At 46.3% G+C, this 21238-nt stretch overlaps 1 protein-coding gene across 5 annotated transcripts in view; it reads right to left on the bottom strand.

Moving 5' to 3' along the window:
- The window catches only part of Camk1d (calcium/calmodulin-dependent protein kinase ID), a 428006-nt gene that overhangs the window by 18490 nt on the left and 388278 nt on the right, over positions 1–21238 (bottom strand). For all 5 annotated transcript variants that reach the window (XM_005398082.2, XM_005398083.2, XM_005398085.2 and 2 more), the window contains one exon: positions 16561–16636. In XM_005398082.2, coding sequence (XP_005398139.1) covers positions 16561–16636 — 76 coding nt within the window. The remainder of the gene's footprint in view (positions 1–16560; positions 16637–21238) is intronic.

Here is a 21238-nt window from a genome sequence, read left to right as displayed (position 1 = left end):
GAAGTGTGATATATTTCATATATTAAACCCTTTATATAATCTACAATCATGTATCATCACAGGTTCTCTGAGATGATAAAACCATTCCCAGTTTACTAGGCCTGGAAATTTATGGTGCAGAGTCACTTCAAAATTTCACAATCCAAGCCATCCTCCATCACAGGACCAGCCACCCTGAGCTGTCTCCCAGGAAGTGCATCACAGCTGCCTGACTTCCTGTCACTATTTAGTTCGCCACTGACCTACCTGTGGTGCATGTATGCAAACACACAGCTGGACATAGTTTGCTTTTCTAGTTTAGCCTCATCTCAACCCGTGTGGTGGTCAGGAACCCAATGAGAGCTGTCCTGCATGAGCACGTGTCACTCTCACACCCCATAAGACGAGTATTCCATACATCTTCCATCAGCTCCTTTAGAGGCTCTTTGCCCTGTGCTCTGCAGGCTGATCTGTGTGGACAGGTGAATGACATTGGTACTCTTGGACATTAGTGGGCACCGGCCAAGGGGACCACAGCAGAAGTGGTGAAAGGGGACATCAAGGGTGTGCCCCAACCCCAGTTCTCAGGGTGGCTGTGCTCCTGCATCCTCTCTCTCACCCTGGTTACTGATCCCTCCCCGCCTCCATCTCCTTGGTGTAGGTGCATTCACTGCCCAGGGTCCCAGTGCTGTGCCTATGATGCCCTCCCACCCCACTTTCCTATGCAGGCCTTGTGCCATCCTCACCTCAAAAGTGAAGAAACTAGCAAGGCAGCATAGCCTGACCTGGAGCCTACTCCACAGATTTCTGGTCTGTGTAATCCTCCTGCCTCGGCCTCCCAAGTGCTGATTACTACAGGTGTGCTGCACCACACTTGGCTTGGTGTGCATTCTTTTAACTATTGTGCTTATTCATTCACAAAAAAGACTTGAGACTTGAACCTTCTCTTTCAGTCCTGACTTTGAGTTGTCCATGTAGGTCATCTGGTTTGCCCCCAACTTGACCACTGCACCTTCGAGGGGAATCCTGTGAGTGGGCCCAACCTTTCCAATCCTGGCTCACACCAGACCTTTGGACCAAGGTAAGGCTGAGCACTATTCCCGGCTGTTCACCTGACCCTGGCACAACTTCCCTGTCAATGCAGTGCACACTTCCTACCCTGTTCTCAGCTCCCCGTCTATGACCATGTCTGACCTGTGCCTTTGGATATCAGTGTCCAGAGCCTGCCCCTAGCAGATGCTGGATCAATGCTTGGAGGAATGTGAGAAGAGGCTGGCTCACTGGCTGCTGAGACCCCTGGCTGGGCTGAGAAGCAGAGATAAAGCCCTCACTGAGGTACAGGAGACTTGGCCAGTGTCCTCACCCAGGAGGTCTCAATGTCCCCAGCAGACCTCACTCCCCGCTTCTTACATTCCCTCCATCAGAGGTGGTAGAGACACTTAACACTCCACATCATTTCCAAGAACCCAGAGTCAGGCCTGGCTGGAGGGAAGATCTGTCTGCCTCAGAGAGGACACCGTGTGGTGTGGGTAACCCAAAACGGCTCTCCTGGACACGGACCCTCTCCATAGCAGAGTAGGTTTTCCATGGAGTGGCAACGAATGTGAAACTCAGCAATGGCCAAGTGTGGCTGATTTGGCAGTGAATAGTTTTTCTTGGAGACTGAAATGCTATAACGGCATAAAAGTGCCTGTCGAGAGGCTCTGAGCATTTGCCATGGTCATTATCCTATACTACATTCTTCTGCTTCTTTGCCCTTGGCCATATATCCACACTCCTGCAAAAAAATATGGTACGTGCTGAGAGGAGGTCCAAATAATCATCAGCTGCTGCCTCTTTCCTGTCTCTTTACTGGCTGATTTCACGCACCTCGGCCTCCTGTGTTCCTATCCTGGCCCTCCTTAAATTATGTCCTACGGCTGTCTTCCTCACAGACCTTGATACCACAGAAGATGCAGAAAGAACAGGGAGATGCTGGTGTCAGAAGTGGTGGTAAGAAAAGTGCCAGCCTCATGTGACATCAGGCAGTGGTTTTATTTAACTGCAGCAGTCTTTACGCTCTCGAGGTAAGAACACTTACCATGAGATCTACCCTCTCAACATGTTTAATGCGCAACACACTATTGTTGAGCATCGCAACAATGGTGTACAGCAGCTCTCTAGAACGTACTTACCTTGGCTAACTGAAAGTTCATGCCCTTCATCAGTAACTGCCACCCCCTTGTCAACCACACTTTTATTCCACTAATCTGACTCCTTTTAGATCCCTCACATCAGTGGACTCATGTGTGACTGGTCTGTTTCACTTAGCATCGTGTCCTCAAGGTTCATCCATGGTATAGCATAAAGCAGGGTCTTTTTCCTTTGTGAGGCTGAATAGTATTCTACTGTCTGGACATACTACATTTTATTTATCCATTCATCTGTCGATGGCCACTGAGGTTGTTTCTGCCTTTTGGCTACTGTGAATAATAAAACTATGAATACAGGAGTGCCACACTCTTCTAGATCTGGACTTTAATTGTTTTCAAACACTGCCAGGTTCTATTTTTCATTTTTAGAGGAAGCTGCAGCATGTTTTCCACAGTGTTGTCCCACGGCCTCCTCACCAACACTCTGTTGTCTTCTGGTTTTTTTTGTTTTTTTTTTTTATTTCTCCCAAGATATAGAAAGGGTCTAAAGTGTAGGAAAGAACGCTCAGTGCCACTAATCATCAGGGAAATGCAACTAAAAACCACAATGTAAAACCACTTCGGACCTGTTCAAATGGCTGTAACCCATAAAGACTTTTAAGAACTATTTTTTGTTTTCACATGAGTCTTATAATATTCCAAGGTGTTCATTTTTAATCTATGCCATGGCTTCAATGTCCTCTTCAAAATCCATGTTGACAATTAATTCCCACTGGGACAGTATTGAAAGGTGAGACTTTTAAGAGGTGACTGTGTCATGATGGCATAAATTGGTTACTGTTGTCATCTGGAGCCTGGGCTCCTGGTATCAGGAAGTTCAGCTCCCCTTCCCTCTCTGCCCTGTGCTCTCACTCTTGCCCTCCCTCCTTCTGCCATGGGATGGCGTGGCACACAGGACCCCTCCAGATGCCAGCACCACGCCCTTGGATTTCCCAGCCTCCAGAAGCATGAGCCAAATAAACATTATTATTTATAATTTTCTCAGACTGTGGTACCCTGGTATAGCTGCAGAAAATGGACTAGTAGAGTGGCTTAGGTATACGGAGGCTTCATTCATCAGACATCTATTTTGCTCCTCCTGTAGGCCAGGTACTGGGTTTGTTACTGGTGACAGGATAAGATAAGAACTTCCTGTATGCACTCAGGATGGCAGGAGAGACCCAACCAGACCCAACCAGAAATGTAGGCAGCAACAACCATACAGCTGCACACAGGCCATCATGGGAAGGCAGAGTAGGTCACAGAACCCAAGTTGGTTTTGTGGGGAAGAGGTGGGGATGCCTACGCCATCTCAGAGGAGGTGCCAGAGATTTACAGAAGAAACTGAGAAGCTATAGGCAGGAGTGGCTAAGCAGTGAGATGGGCACAGAGGCACAGAGGAGCACAGTTTAACGAGAACCCAAGAGGCATTTGGTGTTGCTACATCCAACGTAGACACCATGTAGCTAGCCTGTTATTTAGGAGGCAGGGGCAGGACGATCACAAGTTTGAGACCAGCCTGGGCAACTTAATGAGACCTTGTCTCAGAACAAAGTAAAAAAGGCTTAGGTTTTAGTTCAAGGCTTCCTGGGTTCAATGGCTAATCCTGGGAGAAGAAAAGGGAGCTACTGGTGTGGGCAGTGGTGAGGCTGATGAGGACTGTGCTTCTCACCCTAAGGCGGGGTTGGTCCTGTGGGACAAAGGACAGCTTTGAACGTGCAGATGGAGCAGCAATGGGGGCAGCTGGCTTTGTGGCCAGAGGGGCAGACTTCAGGCGAAGACAATTTAGCATTTGCGCTGCAGGTCACGGAGAGGTGGATGGGCCCAGTGGCTGGCAGCTGGAGGGCAGATCCACCACAGGGTGACGATGAGGCAGGCTGCCATCAGTGGTCACCAGCTCTAGTAATGACCAGGTTTGGACTGAAGACTGGGTGAGGGCTGGGGAGAGGGGAGGGACAGAGCTGGGCCGAGTTGAGGCTCTGGCTAATTTCACACACCTTGTAGCAAATCCCGTCTCCTTGTGGTGACCAGAGGGAATCTGCTCTTTGCAATCACCCACAGAGGGGGAGGCAGCGATTCCAGGCAGGCTGCAGAGCGCTGGACCAGGTGCGTGTGAGGATGCAGGCGAGCACCCAGCAGGCAGCTGGAGGCAGGGGCCTGTAGCCAGGGACGGGTCTGGCCTGGGGATGCTGAGTTGGCTTAGGCAGCATTTACACTAAGGCTGGGAGAGCAGATGAGCTCCCTTGGGGTGCTTCTGCAGACACAACAGGGGCTGAGACAGGCCCTCCCCAGAACTAATCTGCCTCACAGATGTGTTTGTTGGGCAAGCAGTGATTTAAAACAAATGCAACTCTGAGTGACCAGAGACAGCTGCTGCTCTAACTGATGTGCCACGGCCCCCACATCTGTCAGAGTCTGGGGCACTGGAATGCAGGTCCCCTGGGTGCCTAGCACAGACTGCTGCTGGGTGGGTAAGAACAACTAGTGTGTCCACGTCCTTGGATGAGCCTGAAAGCCCCAGCAGCAGCAAAAGTGGCCCATTGCTCACACAGTATGCGAACCCCTGGCCCTGTACCCACTAGGATGGTGACTGAGTTAAGGGCTGAGGTAGGACCCAGAGAAGGCCACTTTCAAGGGGAGATCGAGCCTTAGCACCTTGCTAGTCATTCTTGGGCTACTGCAGCTGCAAAAGGAGGGAGCTCTGCCGACCCACTGACTCTTCGCCCCATCTGTCTCCTCTGGACGCTGTGCCCTAGGTCAGCTGAATCCCTTGCCCACAAGTGCTGCAGGGAGAGGCAGGAGTCTCACTAGGTAACCAGAAAGGCTCCTGGGAGGAGGTACGAGCCAGTACTCAGTGGCCCAGGCTGATGTCCACCAGGGTCCCTGGGAATCTTGCAATGGCTTGAGATGCCTGCATCCTCTCCGCTGCAGTGTATTCTGAAGTTTGTTTTGTTTTTATAAACGTAACTCAAGCTCATAGTCTTTAAAATCCTAGAACACTACAGGAGACCATAAAGGAAAAGTTCACTCCCAGCTCCTCATCCCCACTCCTGCAATCGATCTCTGTGAATGCTTTGCAGAAGTTGTCCTGGCACAGGCAGGTGTGCGTGCACACAGATAGCCGACAGGGTCAAGACGTCCAAAGTCCTGAGTAATTGGCACAGGCTGGAAGGCTATGCAGGAAAACTGGTCAGTCCCTGTGTTTATTTCACAGGAAGTAAGTCCCGGTATGAACATAAAAGATCCTCTCCATGAGATGAGTCTCGCTTTTGTAATTCACGTTAGCTGCTGCCCCTTCCTTTCCTCCTGATCCGGAAGAGAGCAAAGCCCAGCAGCTGCCATTGCCTGGAGGTCTCATCTCCTGGACCACTCAGCCCTCCCCAGCACAGGGCTCTAGGGGACAGAAGACAAAAAAATAGCCAGTCCAGCAAGTCCCTAGGTTGTCAACAGAGGCCAACAGCACTGGCTACACCCAGGTATGGAGTGGCTGGTCCCAGTGCCCTTCTCATCCTGTCTCCATTGTAGCTGGGGGAAGTGCCTCTCTAAACTCCAAAGTGGACAGGGGATGTAAAAAGCAGGCAGGAAAGATTCATTTGGAGAAGGTACAAGAAGCGATACTGCTTCAGCCTCAGCCCAAAATTGCTCCTTCTGTATCCCGTTCTGTGCTCAGGACACTACTCTCCCCAGCCCAGGGGACCCAGATGCTCACTTGCAGAGCTCTGAGTGTGGCCCTTGTTCGGTGACCTTGTCAGGGTTAGGGCATGAGCCCCTCATCTCTGCACGGTGCTCAGCCAGCCTCTCAGGCACTGCTGAGGGCCACGCATGTTGGTTTTGGTCTGTCTACGCCCCACTGTCTCCTCTGTTACACTCCAAGCTCCCCAAGGTGGTGACGGTGTCTCATTCTTTTTTTGCAATCTCCATAGCTGTCCCCTGCAAAGTATGCACTCAGCAAAAGCTTGTTGGATGAATGAGTCTTCATATGTTTCCGTCGCTAATGGACAGCCATCCCACCTCTCCAAACACTGCCCATTCTCACAGTCCAGTTACGTCCTAGCTCTTCCTTTAGTCTTTTCAAGAAACTTATTGTGTCTCATTTTATTGTGTGATTTATTGTGATGCTAGGGATCAATCCTGGGGATCGAACCCAGCACTTGCCTCACATATGCTGGGCAAGTGCTCTACCACTGAGCTACATCCCCAATCTTCCTTTAAAAATTTTATTTTTGAGATGGGGTCTTGCTAAGTTGCCCACGTTGGCCTCAAATTAGAGATTTTCCTATCTCAGCCTCTTGTGTAGTTGGGATTATAGGGGTGTACCATTATGCCTAACAATTATGTCTTATTACTGGGGTGGTAATGTTTCTCTTCCTGCTTTGATTAGGAGTTCATACAGGTGTCACATATAGTACAGTAAGCCCCTGACTTACAAACATTTCAGTTGTGAACTCTCACAGGTATGAACAGACCTGACATCATGAACATGCACAGATGTGAACAAATCATGGGAGTAGCTCATGTGTCTGCTGGACATGGTCACAGTTGTGCTGCTGTGCGCGTACTGTACAGTACAATAGTGTACAGCAGTACAGTCAGAGCCCTGCATGTCTGGAAGCAAGAGGAAAACTCGTAGTGCTGTGGAAGGGACTGCCAGGAGGCACAAGCAATATCATTGTATATTCATTAAAGGTGTGTAAGCTCACTTTGTCAGACTTAGGAACAAATCTGACTTAAGAATTTTCTCTTGGAATGGAACCCATTCATAGGTCAGGGACTTACTGCATTTCTTTTGTATTTTTCATCAGCACTCAACATGATTTAATGGATGTGGCTTAACTGACTCTTTGATGAACAGGAGATGCTCTACATGAAACACTTATTTATGTAACAGTACATACATAAGCTGATAGAAGAAGCAGGACGCATCGGGGATGTGGCTGTGGTACAGTGCTTGCCTAGCATGTGCAAGGGGGTCCTGAGCTTGATACCCAGCTCCACCCAGAAAGCCAAAAGGTAGAAATGGATTCTCCAAAATGGATGTTTACTCTGGAAAAGAAAGTTTCAACCAGTTTTCCCAAGTGTGATAATTTTTTCAGCTATTTTTGCAGGAAAGCCTCCTAAAAATGACACCCTCCACCCTGTGGAAGGAACACAGCAAACCTACAGCAGATATTTCCGGAGCGTCCGCTTCCCCGAGCCTGACACCTTCCTCCCCTCAACAACGGTCTATCTGGTGCCATTGCACAGGGGGCAGCCCCTGCTCCCACGCTGAGACCACACATAAAAGCTGCAGATATGTTTGAAGAAGGACTTTGCACAGGAAGGGGATTTTCAAAGTCACGGATAAAGAAGTCATCTCTTGGTCTAACCCCTCATTTCACACTCTGGAGAAGAGATGAGGAGATGTCCTCAGGGCCAGAGTGGCAGAGCGGACATCTGGTTGGCCCTGCTCTAGAAGAACAAAGGCCATTTCAGTCCAGTCCTAAGCTACTTATGGAGCACTGGCGCTAAGTGAGATGCTGTCCCACAGCAGTGGACAAGTCAGACCCGTACCTTGCCCCACTGAGTTCTGTAATTCAGCCTCATGTACTGGATAAGTGGAACATTTACCTTTCTACAGTGAAGAGACTAATTATGGTGAGTGTGTCTCAGAGAAGTTAGTAACAAGAGCCACCACTTAGCAAGCATTTCTGTGTGTCAGGAGCTGACACTCATGACTTCAATGTAGCATCTCATTTTAAGCGATACTTCAGAGGTGAGTTTTTTTAAAAAAAGAAATCTTCCATTTCTAAAAGAGGAAATCAGTGCACAAAAGGTTAGACAGCTTACTCCTTCCTAAAGGTCAGGATAGAGTTTATAAGTCTTTTTGTACAACTCCTGAGCCAAGTCATATCAACCTTTAGATAACCAGTCTGATATGTCACCCCAAAGATGGGGACACACCATACACATTCTCTTTTTAAACCTTCCCTGAAGTCAGCATCTTGATTCTTGTGTATTATACCTTTGGAATCAGAGCTGGCAACAAGGCCACATGACCTGCCACAGAATTAACAAATAGCCCAGTGTGTCTGCAGTTATAAAATCAATGCCTGATGTTCTAACCAGCCTTCCTTCCTGAAAGACAGATCAGAGGAAAATGCCTAGCACCATTACAGTCCTGTGTGTGGAACACAGGAACTGAAGAAAAATGACCTGCATCGCTATTGAACCAAATTCCAACATGATGCGTTGACTTGCTCAGATTCAGGGCTATGCTCTCATGCTAGCTGCCTGGGGACATAAAGAAGGAAAATCTCTTTCTGATAAGACCTCGTGGAATTTGATGGAACAGGGCAGGAGTGGGCATGCCTAATTGACCAGGGGAACTGGGAAGTAAGTTAAATATATTACAGCAACTTTTCTAAGTACCTGTGAAATGTGCTTCTGAAGTGTTGAAATTCATTTCAAATATTTTACCTAAAAATATTTGAATGTGACAGTCCACACTAACAACTGAGTAGCAACTTAGATTTCTCCATTTCGGTCTCACTGGGCTGGAAAGGCTCTAAAGAAAGATGAGCAATTTTCCTAGGAAAGGTCCAATTCTGCTTTCAGAGTGGCTGAGGTGTGGTGCTATAGGGACTTGGTCCTATGTCCTACACTCCAATACTCAAAATGAAGCAGTGTAGTGTTAAGTGTCATGTTAAGTCCCAGAACTACTCACGAACAACCATACATCCCGACCTAAGATTAACACCGCAATAGGAGGGCAGGTGAGAGATGCCTTATTGTTTTGTGTTACGAGTATGCTGATAGAATGTCCTAGACCTGCTTTAAACTTTGACCTTGTGTGCCAATATTCCCATGGATTTAGCCAACGAGCCTTGACTGTAAGAATGACTTGAGCCTTCCTGAGAACACACAAAGACTTGTTTGTAGAGGAAGAATATAGTACTTCCCTGCAATTAGTCCAGGGTGCCAAAAGTGGCTGAAGGTTCCCCTCACGTATATTACACATGACACAAGCTACTCCAGGCCCAGTGGGTTTCTGAAGAGCACCAACACCATTGGTCAGATCTGGGCAGCTGACACTCCAGCGGGTCTGATACAGTGGGGCTACCAGGCAGCCACCACCCACCCTCCTGTGTTGGTGCTTGGCAGGAACTCAAGTATTTATTGAATGAATATCTGGGGCCTGTATTAAGGAAACTAAATTTCTTCATCTTATTCTGGATACTATGAAAACCTTAAAAAGAATAAAAGTAAAGCAAAGCTTTTAAAGCTGATAAATCTTTTGTAGTTATTCTCAGGGCCTACTTTGTGAGCAAAACAGATTTTAGTAGATTACTTGCTTTATAGACTAGGCCAGTGAGGTCAGAATCATTATGTGTATACAATCCAGTGATTCTGGTCACTATCTATTCGATTATGTGCATTTCTAGAGCTTTCTGTTTGCAAACTTAGGGGTGAGTAGGTCAGAAGGTGCACAACTGCCTCACACATTAAAACCAGGGATAGGATGACTCCAGCAATGCGCTGTTGATGGAATCCCAATGGATAAAGAGCCCCTCCCTCCCCTTAGGTTTAGGTAACACCTTGAAAGCTGAGAATGCGTAAGAGATTAGGGAAAGATTTGGGGGAGAAGGGCGAGGGACTACTAGAAGGAAAAAAAGGAAACACACTCCTTCAAGTTGGCACACAGCTGGAACTGATGCGGGTGCCTTGGGAAGGACAGGAAGGTGTACAGGGAGAACAACTTGCTTCCCCAAGCATGAGAAGAGCAGCCCAATCCGTCTGGAGTCGTCCAAATGGACACCACTGTGGAGATGTCTAGGACAGCAGGAGAGAGGCCCTGAGCTCCCGCTTCTGGGCCAAACACAACTCAGCCCTGGCCGAATGTAAAACGGGGTGTAATGTGATCAAAAGGGTGAGTGAAGAGAACTTCCCACTGCCAGTAATAAAGTGTTAGAAAACTCACAGTACAACTTTCAGCAGTGAAATTAGCTCTCCTGACTAATGATTTCAGACCAAAGCACCAGAGGACGCAGACATCCAATCTGGAGGTGATTAACACCAAGCACTCACCTATCGTGCTGAACCAGGGAGCTTTACAAATTAATTTCTGCACCTAGACTTCCCCTTCTCTGTGGTTGGGTGCTTCTTCCCTCCCTGGCTTCCTTATCTCTGTATCTCTTCCTCCTTTCCACCGTTCCTCCTTCCCAGCCTCTCTCCCTTCCTTCTAGTTCTGATGGGCAGGCAGTCAGGCATCAGTGCAGGACACCTATCCACTTGGGAGTTGCCTGGGCCGAGCATCTCAAAGGGTGGCTTCTGGTGCATGGCCCCCTTGTCCCTGGCAAAGGCACACACACTGTCACCATGCACTTTGGAGACTCATCACTGAACACTATCTAAAATGTGCTGGGAGATGAGACACCCGGAAGAGTGCCCAGCGCATGGCGTCACTGGGAGTTGAGCATGGGCTTCCTCCTCCATCCTTCCCAGAGTTTTCCTACTGTGCTGTGTGAGTCAGGCAGAGCCTCTCCTCTCCCCACCTCTCCCGCTGCTCCGCTTGGTCACAGCCCTGCTCACTGCCAGCCCTGGTTTTGTTCTTTCCTCTGTCTATTCCCCACAGTCATTTTATTTCAGGATTAGGGATGAAAGGGGCCCTCTATTACTGAGCAACACTCCCAGCCCTTTTTACTTTTAATTTTGAGACAGCGTCTTGTTATGCTGTCCAGGTGAGACTTGAACTTGTGATTGGCCTGACTCAGTCTCCCATGTGCTGGGACTACAGGCATAAATCACCCTGCCCAGGCTCACAGTAAATATTTAAAAACACAGTAAAGATCTCTTGGTTCTTCTGTACTCTCAGTATGGTGCTAAAGTAATTAAAAAGCCTGATAATTCCAAGAATATATTTTTCCCATCCTCAAGTTTTTTATATCAATAGTTTGAAGCTGGATCAACTCCTTTAAACTATATTTTAAAATAGTTCTAAAGTGAACAGTGCATCCTTTGTCCTATATAGGAAGTAATCCTATCTTAGATAATTGGGTCTGGAGGGATGAACCTATGCGATGGTCTTGCAGGGACTATTTAAGGACGGAGCTGTCTCCTTGGCCTGGTCTGACTCTCTCCTGGCAGGTTTCTACCTGTCCTTCCAGTCCTGTGTGGCTGTCACCTGTCCTTCACAGCCTTCCTCAGGCCTCAGGCAGTGCACAGCTCTGCCCCAGGTTCTCCTGCCTCATGACAGCTGACAAGACTGGATTGTGATTTAGTGTCTGTTGTCTGTCGTCTCCAGCAGTCAGTAGGCACCACTGAGGCCAGGCCTGTAATGAATCCATCTCTGCATCCCCATCATATTGTCTGACATGCATTAAGCTCAATGAATGTTAGTTAAGTGAGTGCCTGTCAATCCTCTGCCCTCCGTTCTCCAGGCTAAATATCCCGAAGCATTTAGCTGCTACATAAATGACAGTTTCCAAGAGAGGATGCTGAGACAAAAATCACAGAGCAGAGGGAGTGAAATGTTTTCCCACCTGGCCAGAAGCCGCATAGTTTAGGGTGCAAAAGTGATGTATGTGAGCCACTCCCTTCCCGTTTCTCCCTTGGTGCTGCCCTCTCTCCCCAAGGTACGGGTGGACACCACCGGTCTGAAGTCACCGCAGGGAGTTGCTCCCACCATCTTGTAAAATGCAGAGTTTTGTCCCTCAATTGCACTGTTGTCAAATGTGCCCCTCACTGCTGCACATAACCAGCTCCCACTCTTTGAAACTGGAATATTTTGAGGGTGGGGCACACAGTTAATCAAGTCACTTCCCTGAAGTAGGGAGAGAGGGCCACAAGGCCCACAATAAAGCTGGAATATGACCAAGCAGGACTTGTGTTTGCAGCTAAAACTACAGGGACTCAGAACCACCAATGGCATTCAGTGTCCACAGAACCCACTACTACTGAGGACAGAGGGGAGCAGCGGACCTTTCTGAAAATCCCTGGGAAGCTGCCAAACTGAGATATAACCAATAAACCCAAACCGCCAACCTGGGAATTGCAGCAAACAGTCCATGCATGCTGAACTAGAGAGATGCTAGAACGACAAAAGGGATGTCCAGTGGCTTGTGGTCAGGCTTTCAAGCTGCAGAGAGGAGGTGTGGGGGAAGAAATGACCAGTCATGGTTACTCTGAGCAAAAAGAGGAAGAGCTATGGTGGTGTACAGAAACTTCGCTTAGTTGCAAAGGGCAACGTGGAGACGAACAAGAGCTTTTATGAGCACATCTGAGGCCACACATCTCCTTTGAATCTGGTTAGTGTGAACCCTTTGACAGGGATCATCTGAGCAAGATGAATAAGCAGATTTAATTTAGTTTCTAAATTTGTAAAGCTAAAGCCCATACTATGGGCCCAGGGTGACCTGCTCCACCCTGCAGACCTCACGGGAGCACAGGATGATCGCCGGCTGCTGGCAGAGTGGCAAATGCTCCTGCTCTTGGAATACCCCTTGGAGGGCGGCAGGAAGCACCATGCTGCAATAGTCTAGGCTTGGGATTGGGGCTCAGCGATTGCACTGAGCTCTTCCACAGATGCTGGGTGTCGTGGTCCCTCCCTGGAGCATACGTGTCCCATAAAGAGCCAGCTGACAAGTGTTCAAAGGGATAGGGATGGGCTCAGATCATGTTTTGTCTCAAAACACAGACTCAGCATGCAGCTTAGGCAGTCCTTGGTCCAAAAGCTAATTAAGCTGTGTACACAGGCAAATCAACATCATGTCACTTAAAAAATGAACAATGTAGGAGACCAGTGAAAAACTAAGAGTATTATTATTATCATATGTATTTTGTCTAGAGTTTCTTCCAGGCAGAGGTCAGAGGTCACAACTATGTCCACCAACGCCTGTCCAGCCTCTGACCTGCCTGCTTCAGTGTGCGAGAGGGAACCTTCTTAGGATCTGAGTTTCATTATTATCAAAAGTCAGCATGTTTCTCTGCAGTTTTTGCATCCATGAGCTTAATTTAGGGCAATGGTCATTAAAATTGATCTCCTCGAAGTCGTGGGAAGGAAGGCAGAACTTGTGATCACAAAAACAGTTTAGTCCCGGAGACCCTGATCTGCATCTTGAGTGGAGAAATCCATTCCTTAGAACTGGTACTGTCTTGGCTGAGCCAAGCCCACATATTAGATTTCAACACACTCTGTCCTCTGTCTTTTCCTGTAGCTTACGCTGCACGGGCAAAGATGTATTTTGCAAATCCTAATCCCTAAAGGAAATCCCTGGCAGGATGAGGGCCCATTAAAAAAATTCATACCCTTGATAGGAAACATGATTTCTCCTTCCAATGATGGAAAACAGAAAAATGAGAGTAGAAGATAAAAGAGTCAATTTAACAAGTATCCGCACTGGCAAAATGAGAAGTGTTTCCATGGTGCGTGGAGAGGAGAAGATTTGGTGCTGTGGTCTGTCTGGGCCACCTTCCCTGTATCTCAGTGTGGTGGGCTTATCTAATGAAAATAATAGTGCTGCTTTCAAAAACTATAACCTCTTTTCCATCCAGTGGAGGGGAGGGAAGGAGGAGGAGTCTGCTGCCATCCCCTAGGTAGCTTTCTTCCCTGGCAGGCTGCCTGTTGGTCTTGTCCTGCTCAGCTGCCTTGCTGTAGTCTGCAGACAGTGGATGGGGATGGGTGACCAGGCATGGAGGGTCACAGGAAGTAGCTATCGCCGGAGCCCGAGACCTGTGAGTTCTTCTATGGTGCCATCTACACCAGCCCAAGCCACGGAATCTTCAGTCTTCATCAACCCTCCAGGTGCCACGGCACCTCTGCCCTGGGCCTGCATCTCTCTGCAGGGTGGATGGATGGTCTGTCTCTCCTCTTTGCTTATGTTAGTCTTATAAAAACTTCAAGTCAGACATTTTGTGGTCCCTGCTCCTCCTGAATACCCTGGTCCTCATTGATAGCTTCATCCCATGAGCTCCTGAACTTGGATGTGCACACAGACCACCAACCTCAACTTTATCACGATCAGTGCTAACAGCAGCTTTTCCAGAGAACATTCTCTATTTCCGGCATTATTAGAGGTGCTGAAGATAAAATGGGGCAACATCATAACAGTCCCATTTTCTGTGCTAGTGACTGGTTTAGAAAAGATGCTAGAGAGTTTGGCATTGTGCACACTGTATGCTATGGTGGGACACAGCATACCAGGAAGGAGGCCCTGACCAGGAACTAAACACATTGACATATTGAACTTCTCAGCCTTCAGAAAGTGAGTCAGAAGTGCCTGTTGTTCAAATCACCCACTGTATGGTATTTTGTTAGAGCAGCCTGAGGAAAAGACATTGTTACTTAGTTTTAAATTGCTTATTCCAGCAATTGAAGAAATGATCAGCTACTATGTACCTCCTATGGCTAGACCACTGCCCTTTCTCAAAACTAAGACTTCAGGGAAATAACTGTATTATACAAACCCAAAGTGATTCTTAGAGTTGAGGTTGTTCCAGGCTCAAACAGATACAAAAGAATAATCAACCAGAAGGCCCGAAGAGAGGTGATTTTTCCCTAGTCCTAGGGAACACTTCTCTAAATGATTAACGCCAGCTTTGATCTTTGCAAAAAAGCCTTAAATCAAGCTGCAAGAGGCAAGACCTTTGATCAGAATTTCATTTGAGAATTTAGGAAGCCAAGGTGAATAACACAGGGCCTATGTTCAGTATCTGCTTATGCAGAAATCCCCCTAGAATGGTGTGCCAAATTGTGTGTGTGTGTGTGTGTGTGTGTGTGTGTGTGTGTGTGTGTGTATGTGTGAGGAATTTTATTAGGACACAGAGTTTGCAGCTTTCATTAGATTCTCAAAAGGGTGTGTAACCCATTTCCTCCACAAAAGGATGAAAGTGCTGCAGAAGGGGGTCAATATGTTTTGAAAGCAAAACTACACGATTGCAATGTCAGTTTTAGACCTCAGAGGTCCCCTCCACCTATTTCCATAAATGGGAGCCCTTCAGGCCAAGTGTATTATAATGGATAAAATTCCTCTGTACTAATGGCAAGAATCTACAGGAGCTGTCACCTAAATCCACATTAAACTACAAAAGCTGCCCAGTTGAATGTCGCTGTAGAAAGACCATTTGCTTGCCAGATAATGGAGTAAAAGTGATATGGGGATTGCTGCCAGCATTCTTGGAGGAGAACAGGATGCCGCATATTGTGGGAACATTCTCACAATCCCCTATAGTTTCTCTTTGTGTGCAGGGATGGGTGCTGTTTGCCAGAAGACATTCCCTTCCTTGGGGATGAGGAGGAAGGGAATTCACAATTCCTAACAATCACAGGAGCTAGTTGGAACAACACCCCCTCATAACTGCAAAAAGAAATTGCCAATTAAAAATAGCTTCAGGAAAGACAAAACATAAAAATAAGAAACACAATTAACGATTTGGAAATAGTTGCAACAAATCTATGGCTTGGACCCCCTTTCTTAGGTTATGGAGATAAGGTATCTGAGAAGAAATGAGGAATCCAAAAAAGAAACATCTAAATTTTGATTTTCATTATATTTTCCCTAATTATGATTTATTTTAGAGATAGCCTAATATTTTCGTGGTGGTTTATCTCCCCTCCAAAGCTGAGATTAGACACAAATAGATTCTCAATGTTATAAGCTATTAGGGAAATGGAAATCCAAACCAAAATGAGATATCAATTCCTACCCACTAGGACGGGTATTATAAAAAACTGGAAAATATAAGTGTTGGCATGTATGTAGACAAATTGGAACCCTGTGCACTACTACTAGGAATATGAATCTGAGCTGTTGCTATAGCAACTGCTGAACACAGAATGATCATATGATCCAGCAATTTTACTCCCAAATTTATATAACCTTAAGAAGTGAAAGCAGAGATTCCAACAGATATTTGTACATTTATGTTCACATGGCATTACTCACAATAATTGTGAAATTAATTGCCACAAGTGGAAACAACTCAAACGTCCACTGACAGATGAATGGATAAACCAAGTGTGATATATCATGCAATAAAGCACAGTATTAGCCTTATAAGGGAAGGAGATTCTGACACAAATGATCTTGTGAGGGTATGCTATACGAAATAAGAGTGTCACAAAAGGGCAAATAGTGTATGATTCTACTTATGTGAGGTGTCTGGGGTAGTCAGGATCAAGAGACAAAAAGGAGATGGAGATGAGCAGGACTGGAGGGAGGAGGCAATTATTGTTTAATCGGTACAAAGTTTCTGTTTGAGATGATAAAAAGCTCTCAGAAATGGATAATGGTGACACTGGTACACTGTCATGAATATACTTAATGCCACTGAACTGTGCCCCTAAAATGGCAGAAACAGTACGTTGTGCCTTATGTATATTTTGACACAATAGCAAAGGTGGGTTCAGAGAAGCCAGGGGGCAAGCAATACTTACAAGATGTAGGCAATCACCCCGATGGACCAGCAGTCAACAGCTTTGCTGTATGGTTTCTGGGCAAGAACTTCTGGAGCTATAGAAAGATAAAGAAGAAACACAAGCCTGAGACTGAAGACAGGCACTAGGGCTTCTTGTTCATCATTTTCTTTCTCCCTGCCTGCTATTTGAACTGAACTGACTAGTGCAGCTCGGCGGTGAAGCACACACTTAGCATGCACAAGGTCCTAGGTTCAGTCTCTAGCACCAAAATAATCCTAACAGCTGTTATTTTAAAATCTAGTAGAGTGATACGACCTTTCTTATTTGCTGGTTTTTTTTTCAAAGGAGTAAGTGTTTATTTTGGCTCAGGCTTTCAGTCTATGGTCAGCTGGCTTTAAGGCAGAAACGTGGTGGAATGGCATGAGGGGGACGGCTGTTTACTCATGACCATCAGGAAACAGAGGGGACAGAGCTAGTGAGGGGGACGGGTCTCGGGCAAGAGTACTTCCTTCCAGGTCACTCCCCCAGTGACCTGTTCTCCACCCAGGCCCCACCACCTCACAGCACCTTCAGCGGTGAATGGATGAATCAGTGGTGAAAGCAGTCGCTCCCCGTGCCCCACCTCTCAATATGTAAGCCTTTCGGGGACACTGTTGATCTACACCACAATAGAGACATTCATTCTTTCACTTCAGAGTACAAGATCCAGAACACTGGCCTTGGTTAGTACTTGGTCCAGCCAAGATTTAAAGTTGCACGCTAAAGCAAAATAGTTTCCTCCCAGCAATTTACTTAAAATCATGCACACCGGGGGCTGGGGATTTAGCTCAGTGGCAAAAAGCGCCTGCCTGGCAGGCGCAAGGTCGTGAGTTTGGTTCCCGGTACCGGAGAAAAACCAAAAAAAAAAAAAAAATCATGCACACCATTTGTGTGAAAATGAACACCACATTGCAACATGCTGTACACTCTCAGTGTAGAAACAGTTTTGCTCCCGAGTCCTTGTCCTGAGGATGACAAATTCCAAATAAAATGAATAGTTTTTTATTTGAACAGATCAAACAGTGGAGTACTCTTACTTAAGTTGTATGTGATTGAAGGGCAAGAAAATGCTAATTAGAATTAATGTAAGAACTTCAGGATAGGCTGGGGGTGGTTGCGCACACCTGCAATCCCAGCACTCAGGAGACTGAGGCAGGAGAATTGCCGCAAGTTCAAGACCAGCCCAGGCCACAAAGTGAGCCCAAGGCCAGCCGGACCTGCACAGTGAGACCCTGTCTCAAACAGACAAAAAGACAAAAAAAAAAAGAACTTCAGGAAATGTTTTTCTATGCATGTATTTGGTTATATTCAAAGGACTAGGCGTGTAACTCAGTGGCACAGCACTTGCCTACCACGTACAAGGCTCTGGATTCCTTCCTTTGCTGGTTTTTTTAACTAGAAAGAAAGTGCTGCGCATGCAGGAGTGAGTGAGTGTGTGTGTGAGAGTGTCTGGGGATTATCAATCACCCAACAACTTTATGGCAGTGCCGCATAGGGATGGCACCAGCTCAACAAGATTGACACGTAAAGTTAATCCTTAGGATCTACGGTATGTGACTTCACATCAGGATACCTCTGTGCACCATGAGACACGGGTGAATCTGTCTCTGTCTGTGTCTCTTTCTGTCTCTATCTCTGCTTGTCTGTGTGCCTCTGTCTGTGTGCCTCTGTCTGTCTCTCTCTCTCTCCCTCTGCCTCCATGGGGTTGACAGTGCAGCAGAACCAAGAGCTCAAACCTCTGTTTGGGACCCCACTTCTCTGAGGTTTGGGAGAAGTTATTCCTCAGCAGTATCATTTCCTTTGCTCATCTGTGAAGCAGGGAAAATGCCACCCAATTCTATTCTGCTAGTGTTAACCCACTATTCCATCAAGAGTCCTCCCTGTGGTCCCCGCCCTCCCTGTCCTGGCCCTGTGGCCCAGCTGGGTAGACAGCGCATGCACTCAGTGTATTTTTGTACGGAGAAATACATACAAGGCAGCGAATCTTACTGCCAAGAAAAATCTCCTTCCCACCTAAACATATCCACTTGAAGTGGCTTTTTATGCAGTTTCCAGAACAATTAAAGGGGCAGAGAAAATAAATATAGTGCAGTATAGCTGACACTATGGTTATGTACTAAATTGTGTGTTCTCTGGGCTTGGGATACACTAACTCACCCCAACATCCTTGAGGGAATAACTATTATTATGATCAATATCATTCCCAAATTATAGGTAAGGACACGAGGCAGCGAGAGGTCAAGTAACCTGGCAAAGTGATCTGGCTAGAAAGTGACCCTACGGCTACTTCCTCTCTGAAGGGACCTAGCCCCTAATATGTGCCTACCACCAGCAGGGTTTTGTGCTGGCCATTCATGAACACATTCTACTCTAATCCTTTCCACAACTCTGACAGTCAGCACAATCCTCTGACAGGTAAGAAAACCAAGTGTCAGAGAAGTACTTTTTCCCACATCACACAGTTTGAAGTAGGAGAGCTGGTATTTGAAACCAGGTTCATCTGACCCTTTTCCTGGCTCTTTCTACTGGAATATACTGTTTCCAAGATGACAGCTTCTTCACTCTGTAAGAAAAGACTTCTGCAGAAAAGCTATCAGGAAAGTCTTCTCTTTCATTCTGCTAAAGATTAATATCTTCCTGGGCAAGAATAGGAAGGTTTGATTATTGAAAGTTTCTGCTCATGAGTGAGGAACATAATCCACAGATCACGCTCAAACCCACTTTTAGGTTCCAGTTGTAAATTCCTCAAAATCTCTTAACAGAAGTTTTCTTTTCTTTTTTTTTTTTTTCAGTGCTGGGGATAGAACCCAGGGCCTTGGGCCTCGTGTATGCTACGCAAGCACTCTACCACTCAGCTATACCCTTAGCCCATTATTTAAATTGGGGTCTTGTTACGTTGCCCAGGCTGGCTTTGAGAGTGCTACCTTCCTGCCTCAGCCTTCCAAGTAGCTGGGATTATAGGCATGCACCTTCATACCAGACTAGAATTTTTTTTAACAAGAACAAAAGGGATACTTTTGTGTATCCTTTCTTTGGTATGTTTGTCCTCAATCTAGTAGTAAAAGGAGAAATGGAACCATAAAACAAGGGCAGCCACCAATTGGACAAGTAGCCCCCACACAATGGGGAACTGGCTGCTTTGATGCCTCACTCCCATCCCCCTGCTAAGAGCATATGTTTCAGTGTCTTTTACTATGGGAGATGACAAAAGGGAACCGCGTCTTTCTGATTTAGGAGGGATGCTGTCTCCCTGGGCTGGCATCCTAGTCCAAGTGGCCACACTGGCACAGACGGTACAAGAAGTGACAGCACCTGAGAGGATCCTCCCGGGCCATCCTTGTGGCCTGATGGAAAGTTTGTCAGAGGTAGAGAGGCACAGAGCCCCAGCTGACAAGCTGCAGGGGTGTACAGGGCTCTCGAGTGACACAGCCAGGACATGGTATGGCCACTGCAATGCACTGGGTGTCAAGGGGCACAGAGCACCAGCACAAAATTGAGAGCACAAATGCAGGTCATGCACCAGTTGTCCAATGGTGACACACACATGGGGAAGGAGCATAGGGGGAAGCTGTTGGTCTTTCTGAAAGCTGCTTCCAGAGTGTCCGAGCAAAGACTGGACCAATACTCTGAGCTAACATGCAGAGTGGGAACAAGACCAGGGTCCCCGGCAAAGCTCCCTCTCTCCATCCTTGTGGCTCTTTAGAGGCACAGACACGAGGAGGAGCCTTTAAAAGAAGGACTTTCTCCTGCCTTTCCTCATCTGTCAGAAAGAGGAAGTCCTGGCCACCACCCCCATACTCAGGGACAGTTTACACATCAACCCTTTCACTTTCCATTGGAAAATCCACCAACAATATCAGGCAGCTACACAAGGTGCTGCAGAGACTTGGAGAACAAGTGGCTGAGTTTCACGCAGCTCCAAGTTTGGATATTGCTTGAAATGCTCAGGTTCTTGAAGCCACAGACTAACTACACTTAAGTAGTTTTTAACTTGTGAGATTCTGCTTAAATGGTAACATTTGTAAGACCAAATCTATGATTAAAAAAAAAGAGTCCTGGTTTGGATTGGCAGCATGGATGTTAGGAGAAAAGTTCTACACTGTTGAGTCAGTATCAGGATAATAATATTGTGGGTGAAACTTCATGTAACTTGTGCCAAACTTTTCTTGTTCTTTTTGGTGTTGTGTCTTATCTGGGTTCTACTGTTTAACTTTAAAGAGAGTAGCCAAAGAAAAAAAGAACAATAGCAACATACCAACATACCAACATCACAAACATAAAGAAAACAAAAGCAAGAACATTAAAAATGATACAGAGTTTCAAAACAAAATGACAGGAATTAACAGTGGTTGTTATATTACATATTGTTATCTTCAACAACATTGCTGAGATTACCAGATCAACCATTAAATAAAAAAAAATTATTAAATAAAACATTAGGGACAATACAGAGTTTCACTAGATAAGATGGTAGGAATTCACCAATGGTTACTCTATTGCATACTGTTGTCTTCAAATCAGTTGCTCAGATATAAGCCTGCCAAATTGGTCAAAATAAAAAAAAAATTAAGCATTAACTGTTCCTTTCAATAAACCACCAGACATTAGCAATATACTTATCACAGCTATCTATCTATCTATCTATCTATCTATCTAT

This window comes from Chinchilla lanigera, unplaced genomic scaffold (assembly GCF_000276665.1).
Source record: "Chinchilla lanigera isolate Chin_1 unplaced genomic scaffold, ChiLan1.0 scaffold00061, whole genome shotgun sequence".
In the NCBI taxonomy this organism is placed as follows: domain Eukaryota; kingdom Metazoa; phylum Chordata; class Mammalia; order Rodentia; family Chinchillidae; genus Chinchilla; species Chinchilla lanigera.
The sequence above is the reverse complement of the archived record's forward strand: the minus strand, read 5'-3'. Positions and strand labels throughout refer to the sequence as shown.